The sequence below is a fragment of the Amphichorda felina genome (assembly GCF_050947745.1).
Source record: "Amphichorda felina strain 45539 chromosome Unknown scaffold_1, whole genome shotgun sequence".
NCBI classification, from domain to species: domain Eukaryota; kingdom Fungi; phylum Ascomycota; class Sordariomycetes; order Hypocreales; family Bionectriaceae; genus Amphichorda; species Amphichorda felina.
In genome coordinates, this window is record NW_028145049.1 from 2,796,913 (window position 1) to 2,820,267 (window position 23,355).

General features: G+C 56.2%; 5 protein-coding genes across 5 annotated transcripts; 3 read left to right on the forward strand and 2 right to left on the reverse strand.

Annotated features, from left to right (window-relative positions):
* Positions 1-354: 354 nt before the first annotated feature.
* VPS33 (Sec1 family protein) lies at positions 355-2,727 on the forward strand (the record flags this gene model as incomplete). Its single annotated transcript, XM_083190396.1, has 4 exons — positions 355-432; positions 522-717; positions 959-2,557; positions 2,615-2,727. The coding sequence occupies 4 exons, from the start codon at positions 355-357 to the stop codon at positions 2,725-2,727; spliced, it is 1,986 nt and encodes a 661-aa protein (XP_083054255.1).
* Positions 2,728-3,470: 743 nt separating this feature from the next.
* ACO1O0_000901 (uncharacterized protein) lies at positions 3,471-6,834 on the forward strand (the record flags this gene model as incomplete). Its single annotated transcript, XM_083190397.1, has 2 exons — positions 3,471-3,826; positions 3,894-6,834. The coding sequence occupies 2 exons, from the start codon at positions 3,471-3,473 to the stop codon at positions 6,832-6,834; spliced, it is 3,297 nt and encodes a 1,098-aa protein (XP_083054256.1).
* Positions 6,835-7,216: 382 nt separating this feature from the next.
* On the reverse strand, positions 7,217-8,417 carry ATP3 (F1F0 ATP synthase subunit gamma; the record flags this gene model as incomplete). The annotated part of the gene is made up of 4 exons (XM_083190398.1): positions 7,217-7,345; positions 7,411-7,544; positions 7,604-8,193; positions 8,362-8,417. The coding sequence occupies 4 exons, from the start codon at positions 8,415-8,417 to the stop codon at positions 7,217-7,219; spliced, it is 909 nt and encodes a 302-aa protein (XP_083054257.1).
* Positions 8,418-9,142: 725 nt separating this feature from the next.
* Positions 9,143-12,329, forward strand: TOP1 (DNA topoisomerase 1; the record flags this gene model as incomplete). Its single annotated transcript, XM_083190399.1, has 6 exons — positions 9,143-9,197; positions 9,471-9,664; positions 9,723-11,312; positions 11,368-11,619; positions 11,681-12,130; positions 12,189-12,329. The coding sequence occupies 6 exons, from the start codon at positions 9,143-9,145 to the stop codon at positions 12,327-12,329; spliced, it is 2,682 nt and encodes an 893-aa protein (XP_083054258.1).
* A 1,033-nt stretch (positions 12,330-13,362) lies between these two features.
* CRH1 (concanavalin A-like lectin/glucanase domain-containing protein) lies at positions 13,363-14,551 on the reverse strand (the record flags this gene model as incomplete). Its single annotated transcript, XM_083190400.1, has 2 exons — positions 13,363-14,387; positions 14,455-14,551. The coding sequence occupies 2 exons, from the start codon at positions 14,549-14,551 to the stop codon at positions 13,363-13,365; spliced, it is 1,122 nt and encodes a 373-aa protein (XP_083054259.1).
* Between the last annotated feature and the right edge of the window lie 8,804 nt (positions 14,552-23,355).

The window sequence follows — 23,355 nt, forward strand, 5'->3', positions numbered from 1 at the left end:
AGACAATGTATCTTGTATCCACCATAAGGCACTCTTCATCGAATGCTGAAAGATTCAAGACGTACGTAATGGTGAATCCCTACATACCTAGCTGTGCTGATCCAGGCAACCGTCGAGTAAAGCAGCCTAGAAATGACGTCGTGGCCACTGGATTCTGCTGGTGGGGGGGAGCAGCTCGCTAGCGGCACATCACCTGTCGCTGGCGCCCCGCACCACCTGGAGCTTGCGACTCCAGCTGCCCAGGTTCCCCCTCCCAGTGCTCACAGCCTCACAGGCTCACCGCCCAGGTTCCCCAGCTCCCCGTTCAACCTGGAAGCTCCCCTAAGCTCCCGACCTCGTCTGCGGTGAGCCACTATGGCTCCTCGCGCCGAATTCAGCATCGACCAGGTGCGCACCAAGGCGCGCAAGGACCTTCTATACCTGCTCGAGGGCGTAAGTAAGGCCTCCCTCCTCTCGTGACGCGCGCCGCGCACTGGTGGGCAGGCAGGCAGGCAGCTGATTGTCGTCGATTCACTGCGCAGGTCCGCGGCAAGAAGAACGTCGTCCTTGACCGCAGCCTCGTGGGGCCCATTGGCACCGTCGTCAAGGTCTCGACCCTCCAGGAGTACGGCGTCGACAAGTTCTTCATCCTCGAGAACGACAATGCCGACACCACCCAGCGCAACGTCGTCTTCATTGCGCGCGGCGAGAGTGGCAGACACGCCGCCGCCATAGCAGGTGAGCAACCAAAAAACCCCCCCCCCCCAAAAAAAAACCCTCGACTTCGCCCTCGGCCTTCATAATGGCTCAAAAGGAGACATCGTGGATGTTACCCTGTTCTGCGGCGGTCAGTCAGCGGGCTAGAGATTGAAAATGTCCAGAGACCCAACGCTGATTTGGAGCTCGGTTCACCTCAATTCCCCACGTGTGTCTCGACGCCCAAATCTTGCGTGCTGACAGTCCACCTCCTTCTCTCTAGATCAGATCAAACGAATCCAACGAGTGAGCCAGACTGGCCATGATTTCCACATCTTCTGGGTGCCCCGCCGCACCCTTGTGTCCGACCAGTTGCTGGAGCAGGCCGGTGTCTTGGGCGATGTGAACGTCTCAGAGCTGCCTCTGTCCTTCTTCCCGCTCGAGAATGACGTCTTGTCGCTCGAACTCAACGACGCCTTCAAAGACCTGTACCTCTCCAAGGATGTCACCCCCAACTTTCTCGTGGCCAAGGCCCTCATGGAAATACAGCAGAACCACGGCCTGTTCCCCCGTATCATCGGCAAGGGCGACAATGCGAAACGGGTAGCAGACCTCCTCGCCCGGATGCGCCAGGAGCTGCTGGCGGGCGAGGACGCGAGTGAGACGGGTAGCATTGGGCTCACACCGAGCACGACCAACGAGAGCGTCATCATCATCGACCGCGAAGTGGACTTTGTCACACCACTACTCACCCAGCTCACCTACGAAGGCCTGATCGACGAGGTGTTTGAGATCCAGAACAACCAGACCAAGGTCGACACCACCATAGTCGGGGCACCCTCCCAGCAGTCATCGTCCGCCGCGACAACGCAGGCCAGGAAGCGGACGATACAGCTCGACTCGAGCGACAAGCTCTACGACCAGCTGCGAGACGCCAACTTTGCCATTGTCGGGTCGCTGCTCAACAAGGTCGCCAGGCGGCTGCAGCAGATCCAGACTGACTACGAAAGCAAAAACAAGTCCAAGACGATTGCCGAGCTCAAGGAGTTTGTCGGCCAGCTGCCGGGGTACCAGCAAGAGCAGCAGAGCGCAAGGATACACACAGGGTTGGCGGAGGACATCATCAAGCACACCCGGACGGACCTCTTCAAGGGTCTGCTAGAAGTCCAGCAGAACCTCGCGGCCGGCGCGGACCCGTCGTCCCAGTCTGACCGGATCGAGGAGCTCGTGGCCCGGGACGCGCCCCTGCGGGAGACTCTGAGGCTCCTGTGCATCTACTCTTGCATCTCCGGCGGGATCAAGCCCAGAGACTTTGATCACTTCCGGCGACTCATCCTACAGGGGTACGGTCACCAGCATCTCTTGACGCTCAATAATCTCGAGAAGCTCCAGCTGTTCCTGTCGAGATCGTCGCCTCTTGCGGGCATGATTCCCATGTCGGGCAGCGTGGGATCCAACGGGACCAAGACCAACTACGGTTATCTGCGAAAGCCGCTACGGCTAATTGTGGATGAGGTCAAGGAAGACGACCCCAACGATATAGCCTACGTGTACAGCGGGTACGCCCCGCTGTCCATCCGCCTTGTCCAGTGCATCCTCCAGAAGCAGTACCTGCTCAGCGTGACCAAGGGGGTGAGTGGGAACAGCGCCAGCGCCGTATCATCGAGTGCAGGATCTCAAGGCTGGCACGGTTTCGACGACGCGGTGAAGCACGTTCGGGGCCAGACGTTCTATGAGCACCAGAAGGGCGAGGACAAGGCGGTCAAGGCGAGGGCGCTGCTTTCCGGGAGCAGCAATCGACAGACGGTGTTTGTCGTCTTTGTTGGAGGAATCACCTTTACGGAGATTGCGGCGCTGCGTTTCATTGCGAAGCAGGAGGAAGGTGAGTACTCAAATGTGTCGACTCCTCGGTGTGGGGCTGGCTAACCAAGACATCCAGGACGGAGGAATATCGTCATCTGCACGACTTCGATTATTAGCGGGAACAGGATGATGGATGCGGCCATCGAGACGGGGTCCTTTGCCAAGGATAAGCCCTCGGACTCGAGCTAGACTTGGGGTCTGGCGCGCTCTGCAGCTTGGCGTGAAGAGGTACGCCATGGGTGTATTTTTTGGTCTCGGCATCTAATGATATTAACGGCGCTCAATGCAGAAGTATTATGTATTTCATCGGTTCGGGCTGATTGGAACGTCGAGGTGGCGGTGTGTTTGGAAGCATGATGATGAGCCATGAGGTTGGAGTCGGCGATGCCTGCAGGACCCACAATCTGGAACCTGCCTGGGATCAGTGCGATGGTCAGATCTTGTGCCACGTGACCATCACCACGACAATTGCCTTTGAGCAGTTTGAGCCGCTGGAGGGGCGTCCCATGTTGTGGCCGTACCGCCCGTCATCGCCATCGCCATTTGTATAATTGATCGAGCGGATTCCCTTAATCGCACTCTAAGCGCTGACGGCCGCATCATCTCAAGGCCGTGACTTGCTGAGCGGATTTTTTTTATTCGGTCTTAGCGACGTGATCGCCGCTCATCACGCGTACTCCTCAAACGGGTCAGTGATATCTACATCTGGCCATCAGCCCACATGAATATCGGGGGCCCGACAAGTCCTAACATGTCTCCATAGGACACCATTTTTTTTTCGAACCAGGCGTCTCGAATGATGTATTCGCCTCATTCGATTCGTGTCTCGCCATCATCCCGACCACATCCGGAGTAGCACGCGCCCACCTCCAGCCGATACTCTTATATCGCCCCGAAACGGCCCTATCAAACAACATCTGAAGGCGACGGCCATGGCCCCGGGCCTCACCATGGGCTCCTACGTGAAAAATGGCCTTGTAGCGGATGATTTTCAGGACCGCGACCGGGCAGCCTCGTTTTCGGTCCCGGGTGCCCAGTTCGCCTCCCAGATTAAGAGCCACATATCTCCCTCCCGGAGCCACGAGCCCGCGTCAAGGGGCCTATCGCGACAGAGCTCCTCATCAGACCTCTCTTCAGAACTGTCATCGGAACTGTCGTCGGAACTATCGTCAGAGATTGCGCCAGAGATTGTAGTATGGACCGAGGACATGGACGTTGACGGTGAGAGCCAAGACGACGATGATGATGACGATGAATCTGAGGGGTCTTCAGAGATGGATATCAGCAAGTATGTCGCCGGCTCGGACCACCGCCCTCATGCCCTCTTAGTCTTGAAACTAACACCCTCCGCTCAGCGATAACGAGTCCCCCGACAATGAGGCGTCCGACTTGCCTGCTATCAGCAATGAAGGTGCAGTCGACTCCTTCGCCTCGTCGTTGTCGGTTCTGTCGGATATATCGGATGTCTCGTCGCTGCCCTCGTCCGCTTCCAGCAAGGCTACCACCCCTGTCGATGCAGAAGGGCCGAGCGACCAGGCCGCCGAGGAGCCTGCTCAGCGCGCCTCCCATCACCCGTCGTACCACCACGACGTTGAGCGCCTGGCCTTCAACATCCGTCCCAAATCGTCCATCCCCAGCGACATCCCCGCCCACCGGTACGCCGCCGAGTGCATCTGGGCGGCCGAGTCGTCGCGTCTGAACCCCTATGCCCTACACCCGGAGGAGTACCATCTCTTCCGGCACCACATATCCCATGCCCAGGTAACGACATATCTCAACGTAAGGAACAGCATCCTGCGTCTGTGGATGAGGCAGCCGTGGGTCGCTGTCACGCGTCAAGCCGCCATCGGCTGCTCCAATGCCAGGTGGTTCGATGCCGCCAGCGTATGTTACGACTGGCTCGTCCGGCATGGGTATATCAACTTTGGGTGTGTCGAGGTCTCGGAGCTGCGCGAGAGTGCGCGAGAGGACCCGCCTCCTGGGAAGCGGAAGACGATAGCTGTCATTGGCGCCGGGATATCCGGATTGGGCTGCGCTAGGCAGCTGGAGGGCCTCTTCAAGCAGCACGCCGATCGGTTCCGCGAGAGAGGGGAAGAACCGCCCAAGGTGGTTGTTCTCGAGGGGAGGGGTCGTGTAGGTGGCAGGGTCTACTCGCGCGAATTCAAGACCAAGCCAGCCCAGATCGATCCCAAGTTCCAGGACAAAAGACACACGGCTGAGATGGGCGGCATGATCATCACCGGCTTTGATCGTGGCAACCCGATGAACATTCTCCTCAGGGCACAGCTCGGCCTGCCATACCATGCCCTCACGCCAGATACTACAATATACGACAGCAGCGGGCGACCCGTGGATACCGTGCGGGATCAGCTCGTCGAGAAACTCTACAATGACTGCTTGGATCGGGTGAGCGAGTACAAGCACAAGACACAGCCGTCGAAACTCATCGAAGGGAACCGTGATCTGATGGATGAGGGAAGAGACAGTCCTGGGGACGGGAGCAAGACAATCATGCAAGCCGAGGAGGCCACGGCGGCTCTCCCGTTTGCTCCTCCTGTGTCACAGCAAAGCGTCCCGGAACAGGTCAACATGGTGCCCGTATCGTCCGACAAACTAACAGGCCGTGTTCACACTCAGCCCGGAGTGCCTGCAACTCTCAAGGCTTCCGAAAAAGCCAAGCTGATGGGGTGGAAGGTCAAGCCTGGGCCGGCAGAGAACGACAATATTGACCTGCAGCCTGCTACCACCGCCGAGGGCGCCACCCTTGGTTCTGTTCTGGACCATGCCATTTCTCAGTACAAGAACCTTGTCGATCTGAATCCCCAGGACCACCGTCTGATCAACTGGCACATTGCCAACTTGGAGTACAGCAATGCCACCAACCTCCATAATCTCAGCTTGCCGTTATGGGACATTGACGCAGGGAATGAGTGGGAGGGGCAGCACACCATGGTGGTGGGCGGCTACCAGAGCGTGGCTCGGGGCCTCGTCCAGTGCCCAGAGCCACTCGATCTCAAGACCAATTTCCCCGTCAAGACAATTAGATACAATAGCGCCGATGCTGAGGGATCTGCTGTCATAGAGTGCGAAGACGGCACCGTCGTCGAGGCAGACAGCATCGTGTGCACGATACCACTCGGCGTCTTGAAGCAAGACACCATCAACTTCGATCCCCCGTTGCCCTCGTGGAAGACAGACGCCGTCGGTCGTCTTGGCTTCGGCATCCTCAACAAAGTAGTACTCGTCTACGACAAGGTCTTCTGGGAGCCCGACCGACACATCTTTGGGGTGTTGAGAGACGCCCCGAACCGCCACAGCGTCTCTCAGAAGGACTACAGCTCAAACCGGGGCCGTTTCTTCCAGTGGTTCAATGTGTCCAACACCACTGGTTTACCCTGCCTCATCGCCCTCATGGCCGGTGACGCCGGGTTCGACACGGAGCACTCCAGCAATGATAGCCTCGTTGCTGAGGCCACTGAGATCCTTCGGAGTGTGTTTGGAACAGACGTCCCATACCCCGTGGAGTCGATAGTCACCAGATGGGGCTCTGATCGCTTCGCACGGGGCAGCTATTCTTCGGCAGCGCCCGACATGCAGCCCCATGACTACGACCTCATGGCACGCTCAGTCGGCAACCTGTATTTCGCCGGCGAGCACACGATTGGCACCCACCCTGCCACAGTTCACGGAGCATACCTGTCCGGCCTGCGAGCCGCCTCCGAGGTGCTCGAGTCCATGCTCGGGCCCCTCGAGGTCCCGACGCCGCTTGTGCTGCCCAAGGATTCGCTCCTCCTGCATAAGCGCAAGCAGGCAGTCCTGGATCCGCGGCAAGCCCGTCTTGAGGCGTACGAGTTCGAGATCTGGGACCACATCCGCTCCCAGATTGGCGAGCGGCCCGTCCGCCCCAGCAAGGCGGCGACCAACGCGTACATGCTGTACAGCAAAACCCACTTTGAAGAGGCGCGCAGGAGGTGCGAGCTGAACCGCAAGCCCGGCCGCGCCAGGTCCCAGCCCAACGAGGTCCGCGTCATGACCTCCAGGATGTGGAAGGACGCCTCGCCCGAGGTGCGCAAGCCGTTCGAGGACCAGGCCGCCGAGAACAAAAAGGAGTACCTGGAGGCCATGGAGAAGCACCAGGGGCTCCTGGACAAGTGGGATCAGGACGCCGCCGCCCTCCGCGCGGCGTACGAAAAGGAGCACCCGAGCGTCCCGGGCCCAGAGGAGCTCGGTCTCGAGGCGCAGTCGCCGCAAAAGTATCAGCGTAGGAAGGCCGTCAGCTACGCGGAGGATGGCTAGGGGGAGGGGGAAGACTAATTGATTTGGCAGAGTTCCCCTGGCGGAGTGTTGTACTATTGTTTCTATTTAATTTGGCGCTGCATGGCTGGTTCTGGGGGGGGGAAGTGTTCTGACTGGCTGCATCGACAATGGGACTGAGGCGTTGGGAACAGATGCGAAAGCATCCTCGAAGGACTAAGTATAAACTTGTAGACACATAGTTGTGTCGAAATCATTGAAAAGCAAAAACAAAGTCAAACACTCGACGCGTGCCCGTATGGTCTACTAGGGAATATATTGAGGTCTCTGATACATAGTGGTAGCCGCGGGTGGGCCACCGAGTTGGGTTTGGTACAAAGGAAAAGAGGTTCTATTTCCTGCTGGACACATCGCCCAAGAAGCTTTACATGTCCTCCGAGGCGGTGGCACCGGTAATAATCTCGACCAGCTCGCCGGTAATGACGGCCTGGCGGGTACGGTTGTACTGAATCTGGAGCTTGCCAATCATCTCACCAGCGTTCTTGGTAGCATTCTGCGGGGAAATTTCGTCAGTATACCGGACATTGAGGTAATTTGAGATGAGGGAGAAAAACGTACGTCCATGGCGTTTCGTCGGGAGGACATCTCGGAGGCGTGACCCTCGGCAAGGGCCCAGAAGATGGAGTTAGCAAGGCTGTACTCGCGGAGGTTGGAAAGGGCCTCCTCCTCGACCTCGAAGGCGGAGAAGTTGGCTATTGTCGCACGTGTCAGAAAATGTCTCCAGCAATTGCTCTCCTTCAATTCTACTTACGGGACTGGGTGATGGCCTCCTCGGAAAATGCCTCAATCATGGCAATGTCGAAGCTCGTGGCGTTTACGAACTTGTTGTAGAGGATCTTGACGTCGGTGTACTGGGTCGGCAGGAGAGAGACCTGGTCGGCGATGGCCTGGGCATCGGCGAAGGTGGGAACGTTGCGGCCGATGCCAGAGAAGGTGAGCTGGATGTTCTTGGCGTTGGAACGCGACAGCTGGGCGCGGCACTTCTCGCCGATGACGACAAGGTCGGAGGCGGCGCCCTGCTCAGCGAACATCTTGCGGATGCGGCGGCTGAGACCGGAGTGAATACCACCGCAGAGACCACGGTCGGAGGAGCAGACGATGATGAGCGACTTGGGCTCCTCGGTCTCGGGGGCGGTAGTCTCGGCGGCGTCGAAGACCTCCTGGGCGGTCTGGCCGTATTTGCGGGACTCGTCCATGGAGCGGGTCGCACGGGTGAGCTTGGTGGAGGCGACGACCTTCATGGTGTTGGTGATCTTCTTCATGTTGTTCATGGACTTGAGACGGCCTTCGATCTCTCGGAGCGTCGCGTAGCCAGCAACACCGCTGGGGGCGGCGGCAGCCCTGGAAAAAAGATTCACATCAGCAAAAGGGGCCCTTCCCAAGCGTCCGAATCCACCCCGTAGATGTCCTCCGTGCCGGTCGTCTGCGCTGTTGGCCGATGCCTCGTTTCCCCCCATTCCGTTTCCTCCCAACCCAAGCTCCTCGGCAAACAAATTCTCGTCGACTTACCGAGCGGGAGCTGCAGCCGCAACGCGGAGAGCCGGGCGGGCCGTGCGGGACAGCATCTTGACGATTGCGAAGAAGGAAATTGAGCCTCTGCCGACGGTGGCTCAATTGATTCGTGCCGACGGATCAATTGATGGGGGAGTGGTTGCCTTTCGTAGGGTGAGGTTGGATGCTGTCCCGATCGATGGTTTTGCTCACCTCGCCATTTTCCCGGCAAATTCGCGGGCGGAGCAGGGGCTCACGTGACCCCATAGGTGCCGCCTCTGGAGGCTGAAGGCTCCGACGAGAGTGAGACGTTGGGGTGCCTGAGGCGCTATTGGCGGTATTCAGTGGGCCTGCTGGTGCCTGTCAGTGGCTATCAGTAGCCGTCAGTGGCCATCAGTGGCCAGCAGTGGCCAACAGTGGACATCAGTGGACATCAGTGGTCGTTTAGTGGTCGGTGGGCGGCGGTACGTACCCTCGACCCTCGGAAGTTCGCGCCGTCAGAAAGGAAGCCTCACCCAAGTCTCTAGTCGCCTTTCCTTGGGTCCATTCCAGCCTTTCGACCTCTTCCTCTTCTTCCTCCGTTTCATCCCTCCTCTCTTTCAACAATTTCTTACGAGGCGCGACCCTACCCAGCGCCCGACTTATTGGCCTCAACGGGGTGGCTCGCCCACCTCTATACCTTCCTCCACTAGGTCCTCAACTTCTCTTTCTGCTCAACTCTCTTGCCGCTATTCCCACGTCATCTGGCGAACCAGCTCCCTGGTCCTGATCCGCGGCCACGCTGCACCCACCCGACAAGATGAGCTCTGACAGCTCCGACGACGATCAGCCTCTCTCGAGACCAAACGGCCATAGTGAGTTGATCTATTTTCCATTTTCGTAGCTGCACCTGTCACCTTTCCCCCCCCCCCCCCATGCTTCTTCAAGCCTTGGCCGCACTCTTGAGGGTCTGGGACGCGTTGATTGGAGACTCGCCGCTCTCACCCAGTGCACCACCACCCTCTCAGCCTGGTTTTTTTTTCTCAGCTGGGTCTCCCCTTTGCCTCGTTTCTTTCCTTCTGCAAAGCTTGCTAGCTTCCGCCCTTGGGCCATTTGGCACCCTTTCTGACCGATTTTCGATATCGCAGCTTCAAAAGTTTCCCGCGCCGAAAACCAGAACGGCACCAGCTCTTCCTGGTCACCTGCACTCAACGGCACAGCCAAGGCCGACAAGATGGACATCGATTCGCCTGCGACTAATGGGAATAAGAGGAAGTCGCGCACGTCCATTTCGAAGACAAGCTACAAGGATGAATCCGACAGCGATGGCGCTCAGCCACTAGTGCGTGGCCCGGGGAAAAATTGGATATCGATGAAGCTATGCTGACTTCCTGCGCTAGGCCAAACGTCAAAAGCCCAACACCAAGGTTGTGGAATCGGATTCGGACGACGAGCCCATCAACAAATCAAGAGCCAAGAAACTTCCCCCCCGGAAGGAGACTGCCGTGTCCGATTCTTCCGACGACGAGGCACCACTGGGTTCTAAGCTGGCCAAGAAAAAGGCAACCCTCAACAAGAAGGAGTCCAATGCAGTTAAGCCGAAGAAGGCTATCAAGGACGAGTCTGATGACGACAAGCCTATGGCGAAATCCTCGACTAATCGCAAGTCGATCGGATCCTCAGCCAAGAGGAAGTCAAACGGTGTCAAGAAGGAGGAGTCGGATTCCGATGCTCCGATCTCGAAAAAGTCCAAGCCCGTCGCTGCTGTAAAGAAGGGCAAGCCGGCCTCCGCCGCGGCAACCCCAAGCAAGAATTTCAAGAAGGGCAAATCGAAAGATGCCAGTGAGGAAGACGAGGAGGAATACCGATGGTGGGATGCCCCCAAGCCGGAAGACGACAGCATCAAATGGCAGACCCTCGAACACAACGGTGTGCTATTCGCGCCCGAGTACGAGCCGCTTCCCAAGAATATCAAGATGTACTATGATGGCAAGCCGGTCAATCTGAGTGTCGAAGCAGAGGAGGTGGCCACCTTCTGGGTCTCGATGATGACCCCCGGTTCTTCTCACCACTTGGAGAACCCAAAATTCCGAGAAAACTTCTTCAACGACTTCTCAGAGTATATCAAGAAGTATGGTGCGACCGATTCCCAGGGGAACAAGGTTCAGATCAAGAGCCTTGACAAGTGTGATTTCTCGAAAATGGCCGAATACTGGATTGCCAAAACGGAGGCCACCAAGACCAAGAACATGTCCAAGGAGGAAAAGGAAGCCGCGAAAAAGAAGAAGGAGGAGCTCGAGGCGCCCTTTGTCCACTGTCTATGGGATGGCAGAAAGCAGAAGGTCGGCAACTTCAGGGTCGAACCTCCAGGCCTCTTCCGTGGTCGTGGTGAGCATCCCAAGACTGGCAAGGTCAAGACACGGGTTCTGCCTGAGCAGATCACCATCAACATCGGCAAGGACGCCAAGGTTCCGGAACCCCCCAAGGGCCACAAGTGGAAGTCGGTCCAGCATGATCAGAAGGCTACCTGGCTTGCCACTTGGCAAGAAAACATCAACGGCGCCTACAAGTATGTCATGCTCGCCGCCTCCAGCGATGTGAAGGGGCAGAGCGACTACAAGAAGTTTGAAAAGGCTCGGGAGCTGAAGAAGCACATCAAGAAGATTCGCAGCGACTACTCAAAGGAGCTCAAGAGCGACGTGATGGCCGACCGTCAGAGAGCCACGGCAATGTACCTTATCGATGAGCTCGCCCTCAGAGCCGGCAATGAGAAGGACACCGAGAATGAGGCCGAAACCGTCGGTTGCTGCTCGCTGAAGTACGAGCACATCACCCTCGAACCTCCCAACAAGGTCACCTTCGACTTCTTGGGTAAAGACAGTATTCGATACAACGAGACTGCCGAAGTTATCCCCCAGGTTTTCAAGAACTTGAAGCTGTTCAAAAAGCCACCGAAGACTGACGGCGATGATATCTTCGATCGATTGAATGTGCGTGGGGCCCCAATCACTTGGGATTACCAATTTTCGCTAACCTTCTTCGCAGACATCGCAGCTGAACAAGCACCTGAACAGCTACATGCCGGGTTTGACTGCCAAGGTGTTCCGTACCTACAATGCCTCCATTACCATGTCGAGGCTGCTCAACGAGCTCCAGAGTGACCCCCGGTCTCGTGGCACGATTGCTGAGAAGGTCAAACTGTACAACGACTGCAATCGTAAAGTTGCAATCCTTTGCAACCATAAGCGTACAGTTGGCGCCAGTCACGATCAGCAGATGCAGAAGCTTGGGGACAGAGTAAGTCATCATCTTCATCAGCCTCAGAGGCAATAGCGCCGTGGCTAACACAGTGAAACAGATCAAGGGCTTCAGATATCAGAAATGGCGGACGAAGCAGATGATCCTAGCTATAGATCCTTCCCAGAAGAAGAAGAAGGGGGCTTCCTGGTTCCAATTGGATGATGAGCTTGACGACGCTTGGATAGAGGATCACCAGGAGTTCCTGGTTGAACAAGAGCGCACTAAAATCACCAAGAAGTTCGAGAAGGAAAATGAGAAGCTCAAGGAGAACAAGGAGAAGCCGATGCCCGAGAAGATGCTTAAAGAGCGCCTCCAAGTGGTCAAGGAGATGGAAGCCAAGTACAAGAAGGAGAACAAGACCGGCAAGGTTGAGCCTGAGGGCAAAGGTCCCACGGTGGATAAGTACATGAAGGCCATCGAGAAACTTGACGAGCGCGCGAGAGTGCTTGAGACGCAGGCCGAAGATCGCGACGGCAACAAGGAGGTTGCCCTGGGTACTTCCAAGATTGTGATTAACCCCCGCCCCTATTTAGCATTTAGGCAAGCTCAACTAACATGGTCAACAGAACTACATCGATCCACGCTTGACGGTCGTATTCGCCAAGAAGTTCGACGTCCCGATCGAGAAGTTCTTCTCCAAGACCCTCCGGGACAAGTTCCGATGGGCCATCAAATCCGTCGAGGACACGGACGATTGGACCTTCTAATCCCGCAAGTTCTAGATTGAAGAAATGGACTCACGTGGCGCAAATGTTTGGATGCACTTGACAGCCCAAAAAGGATGCAGTTTCACGTATTAACGGATAGACCAGGCTTGGCAATCCCCAACCGGGTATCTGCCAGTTGTTTTGAATCTTCCGAGTCGGTTTTTATCTGCTTTGATGAATTTCACCTTTGGGAAGGTTCTATTGTTACTGAGGCGGTGCAACACATACGATACAATTAGAGGAGGTCACGTCTTCGGAGTAAATCACGATACACACGCAAAGCTGACAAACGGTCAGCTGGGTGCACCCGAACCAGTGCACAGGCGATCTGAGCTTCTGGCGAGGCAGCATTCGCGGTTGGGCTTCTCGCCAAATCGCCGGCGATGGTATATATATATGTATATATATATATCCCACGCCTGGGGTAGATGTCTATGTTGGGATGATAGAGGACGAACAGCAAGTGGATATCGATCACATGTGGGAGTAGCATTACCTAAAATAAAAGATCAATTAACTTTCTGCTTTCAAGAGAGGCTCCAAGTCAAGCCATGCTTTGTGCAATCGTATCATTAAGTACGTCTGTAACCTTCGCCGAATATCCCTGCCTACTTACTACCTAAGTACCTGTGGGTCCCGGTATAGTACTACCACAATCTATCTCATAAACCGTGCCAAATTTCATGCAATTGCGCTCTGCCGCTCGCTCGCTTGTTGTGATACCCGTAAATGCTCAGTAATGCGCCAAACATGCAATCTTCCCACAATACTGCGGCACCCTTATGTGACCACGTCCGTTCGTTTGGGTTCCCGGCGGTGAGGTTACCCTCCCTCCATCTGGCCCGTCTCTATGGGTTGTCCTACCAAAATGCAAAACGCTGTGTTGCTGTGCTCCCAAGCCAGTATGTACAGTATGTATGAATGTATACAATCGATGTCCGTGTGTTTGTTCGTTCGTGTGTGTATGTGGGTGTGTGTCGTTGTCGTCATGGTGCTCCGTAGGGGAAGACCAAAGGTAGGTTCTTTTTCTTTTTTAGAGGATCCATCTCCTCAGGGCCAACGCCCCCAGGAGCGGCGCCAAGAGGAGGGCAGCCGCCCGCGGCGGGCGCACCGTGGACGAGCTCGAGGGCATGAGCTTGCCCTCGGAGGTCATGATCCAGCCAGAGGGGATGGCGGCGGCGGTCGGGTTGGAGTCGCCCTCCCAGGGCCAGCCCGTCTGGGTGGCGGTGGCAGAGCTGCCATCGTTGGCAATGCCGCCCACGGGGACGGAGACGTCGGTGGCCACGGTGGAGCCCAGGGCGGTGGCGGTGACGGTGACGGCGTCCTTGTTGTCAATGTTGCCGTTGACCTCGCCGTCGATGGCCTCGATGGACTCCCAGGAGCCCGAGTTGTCGGTGTAGCGGTACTTAGTCCCCGTAGAGTAGTCGGTGATGGAGACGCGCTGGACCATCATGGAGAAGGGCCCCTGGGAGTAGTCGGTCGGCCCGCCGGCCCACTTGACGGTGCCGGGAGGGTTGTGGTTGGGATCACCACCGGCCCAGGCGCCGAACTTGACCTGCATCGGGGTCTGGGGGTACTGGTTGTCCTCGGCGTCGGAGGCGGCCAGCTCGCGAAGGACGGTGCCGTCGGCCATCCAGACGATGCGGTCCTTGGTCCAATCGACGGTGTAAGTGATCCACTGGGTCTGGGTGCCAGAGACGTCGTGGAACTGGCCGCGATTGTAGGTGGTGGTCTGGCCCTTGCCGAAGTAGTTGGATTGCATCTTGTCGGGTTGGGAGCCGAGCCACTCAATGTCAATCTCGTCAAGGGTGTCGGACTCGAGGACAAGCGAGGAGACGATGCCGGCGCCGGGGGCGGCCTTCATGGTGATCTCGACGCGGCCGAACATAATTGTGAAGAGCGAGGTGAGCTGGGGCGCGTCGCCGCCCTGGGAGACGGTGAAGGAGGCGCCATCGTCGCCGTAGCTAGGGGAGCCGGACGCGGCGAAAGAATTGACCTCGCCTTTGGTGAAGTCGACATTGATGGTCATGCCGAGGGCGTTGTTTGGCGGGCAGTCACCTGAGACGGTCCGTGTGAGTTCTTCGTACTCCAACTGGTAATAATTGTATTGAAACAAAAGACTTACCAGAGTTGAGGGGATTGCAGTTGGACCAGGTCTGTGCAGTTGCTGAGCCCGCCATCAGAGCCGCGAGGGCGGCGAGGCTGCTCCGCCAGAGACTCATGGCGATGTACGGAGTACGAGGGGTAGGCAGATGATGGGACTTGGGAAGTCTGTCGCAATTCAAGGTTTGCTTATCAGGCAATCGAAGAAGACAAAGGACGTTACGACCGGCAGGAAGGCTGGGTGCTGATGTACGAGGTATATCAACGGGGGTGCATGTGAACTTTGCAACGCCCAATTGCCCAGCCACCGCGCAGCTTCACTCTCGAACTTCGGCGTCGTCATCAGGTTTCTGGAGCTTCCTAGGCCCAAGCGTCTCAGACCCTGAGATCCCGGCGGTTCCCGTGCACATGATTGGCACTGGCCAGAGCCGCTGTAGAATTCCCGGGGAGGGCCCTGGAGCCAAGGGCGGCGCCAGGGACGTGGCCTGGCTCGTATCCTGCTGCCAAGGAGGTTGGGAAGCTTATTCGATGTTGAGGCCCAATGGGCGCCTATGATGTGGCTTATAGCGGGTGGCTGGCACGTAAGAAGTTTAAAAAAAAAAAATGTGGCTGGGGCCTCGAGTCGGTGGGGCACGATGATGCGTTACCCTGTAGCCAAGAGCTTCGAGCTTCGAACACATCACTCATCAGGCCACATACTATCCTATCAATGCCTTCAGTTTGCCTCCTTTCAAATTCAACTCTGTGGATTCCTTTTGGATTGTGTCACTTCTATGTGGCCCAAGCGGTAAGTCTCAAAGCGGGTGTTGTCTCCAATTTCACCGTTCACTTTGGGAAGTTGACGATGTCTTCAGCCAATCTCACAAGAGCACCGCCAAAGATGATTCCGCCTACCCCACGAGGAAAAGAAACCGGACAGGGACGTGAGCACGATTGAAGCCCGCCAATGGGGTAATTGGTGTTCCTGGGCAGTGCTGAAACTGCCCAATTCGACGATGCTGTCTGCCGAATAGCCCGCCTGAAACTGGCTCGTCACTTGACGACGCCAGGTTTTACGGCAGCCCATCCCGATCCAAGACTTTCAACGGCACAACCGAGACTGGGGCTTTTACAAATAGAGTACAAGACAAAATTCGGTACCGCGGATCCGCCGAATGAGTCCCGTCCGACAGTCGCCAGCCTTGCAGCCTGACAGCCCTGACAGCCCTGACGAACCTCTCTCATGTCTGCCCTGAGACTTGTCTAGAGGTGGGCTCCGAGTCCGCGACCCGTCCTTCCACAGCGGCCCGGCCAGTCTCTGCCGCCGCCGAATGTCGGCTGGGTGCCACTGTGGGAACGCGCTGAGGGTGTTGATGATGCTGCGAGACAATCTGCGCCAGACAACCTGCCAGACCAGACAACACGACCCGCGACGCGCCTGCGCCATCCTGCGCCGTGGCAAGACCCAAGAGGACCCAAGAGGGGGGCGGTACATCGTGTACACGAGTCAACTGCCGCCTCACTCAGCTCAACTCTCAGAAAGGGGAAAAAAAAATTAAAAGAAAATATGAGGCACGTCCAAATACGACTCGGTGTCTCACTGGGAGAACAAGGCAAAGGAAGCAGACAACCCGTCATCAACGCCCGGCCGACCTCCGAGCGCGCCAACTCCCCAGAATCCCCTAACAGCCGACAACGGCCATCAGCAGGGGGAGAGGGAGGGGAGAGGAAGGCGCGTGGCAGTGCCATGGGCAGACGGCGGCATCAACGACTCTGCCCACGTTGACGCGAATACTATATTGCATGCACTTGGGCCACCGTCAGAGTTTTCCGGAGGGGGGTGACGGACCGAGTGGTGGCTCGCGCCCTACCTCTGGTCTGCTTTGGGCTGTCCTGCAAGCTGTTTGTGCTGGCCCCCGCGCAACGGGTCTGAGACACCGGCCAGCGGGACACCTAGGCGACTTGGGCGCCGTCAGACGTCAATCGACTGAATCGTCATTCATCCCCTCCCCCATCGCCCTGTATTGAGCGTACGAGTATTGCCAATGTCTCGACGCCATGGCCATATGGGGCTGCACCAAAGCCTCCTGGGCCAGTTCGCCGCCCACCCACATTCGTGTATGCCGAGTGCACGGCGCGAAGTGCAACGCCAGGAAATGGGCAAACCTACCCAATGCGTACCAAGCCAAAAAGCAAGAGAAGTCGGATGTACGCTTGCCAAGCCTTGCGTATTGTCTCTCGTCGGTAGCTGGGCCGAATTGTATGAGTACTCTCTACTCGGGGCTAAGGTACACCGCCGTGGTGCGCGTCCCGAAGCTTCCAGACTGGGTGATACTACCCATCGTAGTACTGAGCCTCACGTTGATACTCCGGTGGCTCTGGATTTGGAATGCCGAGAGAATATCAATCAGAATAGCCAGGCTGGCGATCAGGGTCTTGATCCATATCGGCACGTCGTTGAAGAATGTGACTATGTTTAGAGGTGGGGGCTGACATGACAGGCGGGAAGCGGCTGACTGTTATTAATCCTCCCCACAGGAATAGAAAGAGGCACGGTTATTACTAATATACGCAGATGACATAGTACATAGGTGGCATCGGTGCTGGTTTGGAAAGTGAAATAGTAATACAAAAAAAAAAGAAATAACTTGTCACTGCCACCAAGCGGCGCTCCTGGGTGCATTGTTACACAGCACCTACGAGTACTACTACTGTTATGTAGTACCTAAGTACGGATATGTATGCACGTATATGGAAGCTTGAGCTAGCTGATAGGATCTGGATTGGGCTGCATATGACGAAAGTCTTCCTTCCACTGCCTTGTCTGACTTATTATTGCAACTAAGGTACTCCGTACCTAATATGGGTTGGCCCAACTTCGGAATTAGGTACTAGTACGTCGTACCCAATACTAGTACTAGTCGTACTACCTTTGATACTATGTAACATCATTACTCGTACGCCGCTGGGCGCCAGGTGGTTCAACTGGGGCGAGGGAGTCAGTCTTGGAAGCCATGCGCCATCCAGAGAGCCCGAACAGGCAAGAATCGCGTCCTTCAAGGCTGACACGCTCGAGCAAGTGCCGCGGGATGATAGGCGGCCAGCTTTCCGACCAAGGTGCGAAAAGGCTGCCAATGTTGCGTCTGACTGGTGATCTTGGCCCACAGTACCCCACGCTGGGGTGACCATTGATTGCGTGACAGTGGTGAGAGAAGAAGCCCAAGGTCAAGCTTGATGAGCCGGTCTGAGCTGTGAACCCTTCTGCGACCTCCACAACTCAAGGGTCTTTTGCCCTGCTGGTTCCTGCGCTAGCTCGGCTAATTCTCATGCCGCCTCTAGTCGCCCACCAGTCGCCCACCAGTCGCCCACTTCTCGGGCCACTGATAACCTACCATATTGCTGCTTCTTCGTATCCGAGCCATCGTAGCATATGATAATGCTATCTTGCCAAGTTGCCAGTGCCCCAGGCTGCATACGTATGGCTCCAGCGACCCGCTGGCGCGCTCCACTCTGCCATCCCAAGACCGCGTAGGCGGGAATCGCGGGATGATGCCCCCCATGCCCCGCTTGGTCGCTGTGGTCGCCGGTCGGGGACTTGGGGCGCTGTGGACGAATTGGGATAACTTGGTACCATCTCGTTGTCTGTCGCTCGGTAGCATACGCCGTGATACAAGGTACCGCCTGCTACGAGGAGAATCTCCAATGCTTCGTATTGCTTTGATGGTACTCGTACCCCCAACTTTGCTTCCTCGTTTGGGTATGAGCAGAATGGTATTATTATTCGGAACACCCGACCCTGGATAATTGCCCGGAAGCCATGAGAAAAACATGGCTTCTCTCAAAACCTGTAACAGGAGAGCATTCCCGGAATGCGTAGTTAGAATATTCGATAAGTTCAATAAGTTATCGTTATTACCAACTTCGTATGTACCAGTAACCAGTGGGTCCCGGCTGCCATCAGTCCCCAGATACCCGGTACCATAGCCGGAAAAATTGAACAGGTTCTTAGCCGCCTGCCATTGGGACACTGAGATGCTGCCGAGTTGTTGGTTGCGAATATCTTGACATCCACTTGTGATGTTTGTTGGCTCACAAGTGGTAGTATTCCCCGTTGTCACCCCGCTTAGGTGTGCTGAGAGGCTGGAATGGTTGGCGTACCTCGCACTGCTAGTACCATGCATGTACGTACTGGCATGTACTCCGTACGTACATACTACATAGTACTATGTAGTTACTAATAGCATGTGTACCATAGCCGTACTTGTAGTATTAGTAGGTAATATTCGTACGAGGAGGACGAATAATCCATCCACTTCGCAAACTTGGACTTACCTTGTCGCCTCCCCGCATTGATCCGTAGGATCTGGCGAAAAGCTCATTGGGAGAGCCCCATATGCATGGACAAAGCATTCCCCACGGACCACCACTCGTCGATAGTCGCCGAGAGCACGACCCCGACATGCATAATCGCAATTGTCAATGAATGGTCAAGGCGAGGATCAGTGGAGTGGCTCGCTGTTTAGCGCACTGAAGCCAGCGGCGATGAGCGCCCAGACCGGGGTGGCCTAGCGGCGTGTTGTTGCTGGCTGAGCTTGTTCGTCAGTGGTCGCGGACTAATAGCCGGAAAACTGACCGACCAAGGCGGTTCGTTCAACGTTCCAACGCTTGTGGGGAGTAGCGGATATGGGGTTAGCCATGGGGCGAATTGCTTCGTCGCCAGTGGCCAAGCTCGGTCAAGGGCTCTGGGACTGTCTGGGACTGCCTTCGACCGCCTAGGCTCCGGTACTCCGGGGATACTGGCCCGTTGGCCGGGCCTTGATGTACCGTACCGAGTACCGACCTTGAGGGCACGGTACTGTGGTCAAATTCTCAATCCCTGGCACCGACTGAGCGAATTCGTGACTGGGTTGAGAAATGCGTGGTTCCTGCATGGTGGCTGGGTGGCGGCCACGGTTCCTGCATTGGCACATTTTGCCACATGCAGTGCCTGGCCGAGCACGTGTGAATGTGATTGTGCCTGCTTGCGATGCAGGACGCAGCTTGACCGTCTGGGTCGTCCAATACTGCTCCTCGTATCCGTATGTGGTGTCAAGATATCTGCGTTAATACCTAGTACTGTGTAGGATCCGCTTGGACCAAGGCGACGGGATGGATGGAGTCAGTGGAACGGCGCGCTGTACGATGACGATGCGAGGTCAATCATGGCTGAAACAGCAAGACTCATCTGGACTCTGGACAAATCGAAGCAATAGCGAGGATGAACACTGCACCTGCCTAGGTAGGTACGAGTTGAGATGTGTCGGCTTTATCCAATAGTCGTGGCCTGAGGCATGGATAAACTCGTGAAGCTGCGTTTATGAACATGAACTTACTGCTTTGGGCAAGACTTATGAACTAGGTCGCGGTGATAATGCACACGGTATGCATTAGTACTTGCAGTGGACTTGACTTTGTGCAGACAGGGCATTACAGGCACGTCTCGCGCTCGTACGGAGTACTTGCCCATCGTAACCAATGCTGCGAACACCATCCTCCCCCCACTCGATAAGATGACGATGGGCTAATCCTCCACACCACTGGGCCGGTGCTCCATGCACGCTGCTGCACTGGAGAGCAGGCATATCTCTTGTGCTCCAGGGCCGATACTTGCGCTGGACGACACGAGCTCACTGCGACCTGTGCATTCGGCCATACTCTTTATGCAGCGCTAGGTTTCAGGTGGAACGGCTGCGCCATTGGCCAATGGGATGCCAGCCGGGTGCCCAGTACGTCCTAGTACGTACTTTGGTACATCTGTATTCCGTCCCTCTGGCTCGTCCCACATGGAGACATGGGCACCGTGTTCCATGGCTTCCATTTGACAGGCCTCACCCAACCCGCATGCAAGTCTGCAGCTATCGACGAGATGGAGGAGTTATTGACAGGCCCATCAGGCAACCTTGAGGTGGACTTGCACCGCGTTATCCCGAATCTGATTCTCTCCGACTGATTCTTTTGGCTTCTCGAAGCTAGCCCTCCTAGTGCTCTACCTAGCCCCCGCGTTGTCGACAACCTAGCCGCTTCGGACGTTGGCCGCTGGGACTACCGGGCTAGTCGTGCGGAGTGCAGCTTTCCAAGATATCGACCATCAATAATAAGACCAGCCTGCAAGCTGGACACTTATTTAGTGTACGAGTGATATAATACTGTGTGCCTCATAATAGTCCTTGCGATGGCGCGGATGCACCCAACGACCGATCAAATGGGGACAAAATCCGTCATTCCGTCCCTCTCGCGAGTGGTCGTTGGCGGCCGAGGCCTGGAATTACTTGGGAGAGCCCATAATGGTCCGAATCCCCAACTGCGGACAGCATCCCGCCTACTCGTACGAGTACTATGGACTAATATGTAATATTTGCACGGATATTACTACCTCGACTCTGGATTCTGATACCAGGTTGTTAGGGACTTTGGGGTCCTGATATGCACGTCTGACTCTGTTTGGAAAAGCTCAGCGGAGCGACCGGGGCGAAGATAATTTGACAGCTTGAGGCCTTGAGCAACAAGTCCATCATCCATGATTTCCATCCCGACCCTTCAAATCAACAATGCTCCGCCCAGGCACTTTCGCTTGGGCGAGGAGATACTGGCGTGGGGACGCGGCGGAGTCGTCATTGTTTATCCGTTGCCCAGGAATCACGATTATCTCTATTGAGGATAAGCTCGCTGGGTGGGCTCGGCCGGCTTATCACCGAATCTTGAGCCTCCCACGTAATGGGAACCCAGCAATATCATAGATACCCGCACTAGACTCCGTCTCGTACTATTATCTTCACCGGACGATGCCAAACATGGGGCTGCAGGATGGTTTCCTGGCCGTGTCTCCAATCAGAGCAATCAGGCCATAGCTGCCCACTTGAGATGTCGTGTTTGAGTCTAATGTCGGCTCTGACTCGCTAGCAGACGGGCAGGATGGGGATCTCACCCAGCCGACACCGAGCATGCTGGATACGGACAATAATAGTACTAGCTGGAACGGAACCGGTGTTTGGGTCACGGCCACCGACATCATCTCGACGAGTGGCCTCTTGTGCCCCCAGGCTAACAGCCTGGTTCGCCGTGTTTCCACGGCGCTATTGGCGAAGTTCGGGGCGGATCCCGCGTAAAGTGGTTGCATCGGGGAGTTCTGACGATGGGCCGTGAGTGGTCTCTCGGTGGTCTCTGCGCGGATTGCGAGGTTTGCATAAAAGTCATCTCGTATTACTTCCAATAATGCACAAGGCGCAGTGCGACCACCCTCTCTGCCTGACGGACAGGCATGCTGCAGGTGGCAATCAAAGTGCACATAAATTTAAGTACTTACACAAGGTACCTAGCAGGTGCCTGTGTTGGGTGTCTTCCAGGTGGGTGCCAGTGGACGGACTGACGGACCTACCGCATAAATTAATCCATGACAGGTCTTATCCATCCTGATGGCTGGATACGGTAGGTAATTTCCCCCGCGGCGTCCGTTAGCACTTTAATGAAATGAGGAGCGATGTCGGTGCATGAAATATACAGTACCAGGCTGCCAGGCACAAATCCAGGCACCGTGTTCTAAAGACAGTTTGCATCCTGGTTGGCAGTGCCTGGCGTCGCGGCTCCAGAAGCCAGAGTGACACGGGCGTTCCTCTGTGCAGAGAGCCAGGAAGTTCAGTTGATCACCACTGTGGCGCCTTTTGGAAGACGGACCATCCACTGTCCCAGCAAGCTCGTCATGGCTCTCGATCCCCAGTCAGCGGTGGGTTCATCTCGTCTGAGAGTGACCGGCGTATCGCTATTGTTGGTGACGGCGAGTGAAAATTCTCATCACCTCTAGACCCTAAAGCATCGTCATCACTTGATGGAAACGCCTTACCTTACTTGTTGGTTCGCATCGTTGACTGGCTGTCGAGCCAGAGCACCGCCTTTTCGTGACGGAGCTGAGCGGGAGTAGCAGCCGTGGGGCAGCGCTGTGAGCGGCGGCGGCGGCGCGGTTGTTTGGTGCGGTGCCGGTTGTGCCAGGGCGATTGGATAACTTGAATAATTGACGCGCTCAAAAAATGTGACACGACCCATCTCAGACCTGGCGAATGGCTGTGCACAAAACAACAGGCTGGCCCCGCTCGTAGGATGCACAAGTTGCCTTGTGCACGCTGGATGGATGTGGGTGGCAGCGGATTGCGGTGGGTGGCATCCTATCATGGTGTGGGATTATGCATAGCTTGTGACGCTGTTTGCGTTCCACCTCGGCATAAGGCGCGTAATGCAGCCCAAAAGAGGCAGCCTGTGCATGTGCATGCCTCGTGCCCACGATCCTGCCAGCTATGCACACGCGTTGTGCCTTCCACAGTCGACGGTTTGACCAGGGTTGTCTCGACCGCCTGGAATTGGGGTCCTCTCTTCCAACCTGGCTGTCCGGGCTTCTAATCCAATTCGTAATATCCTGTCCTCGCCTCGTCGCCCGACCGTTCGGCGAGGTATATGCATGGCCCAAATTACCGGGTGAGGTACCTTCGGACGAGGCGTTGTGTACCTGGGGCCAGCAGGCCCACTCCGCTCCAGAATTAGAACCCTCCTCTGGGCGACTGCGCCTCGACGTCGAACACACACACTCTCACTCCCGACGCCTCTTTGCTCGTAAAAGCGAACACCCACAGTCTGGACGACGTCAGACTACCCGTGTTCAGAGCCCTCGCAACGTACCGCGGAGATCCCATCAGCAGTGAGGATGTACTCCATGTAGATCTGAGAACCTGAGAGGGCAAGTACCCGCCAGTTTTGGGAACTTGGAAGACAATGGACCATGGACGATCTCAACCAGCAGCATTGACTGGTGCTTCAAGTACCCAGTACCAACGTACATTGCGATACATGGCCGTCAAGTCCCAGCATTTCGACCATCCAACCAGCGTGCCAGGCCAACCACCCAGCGGATGCACCACCC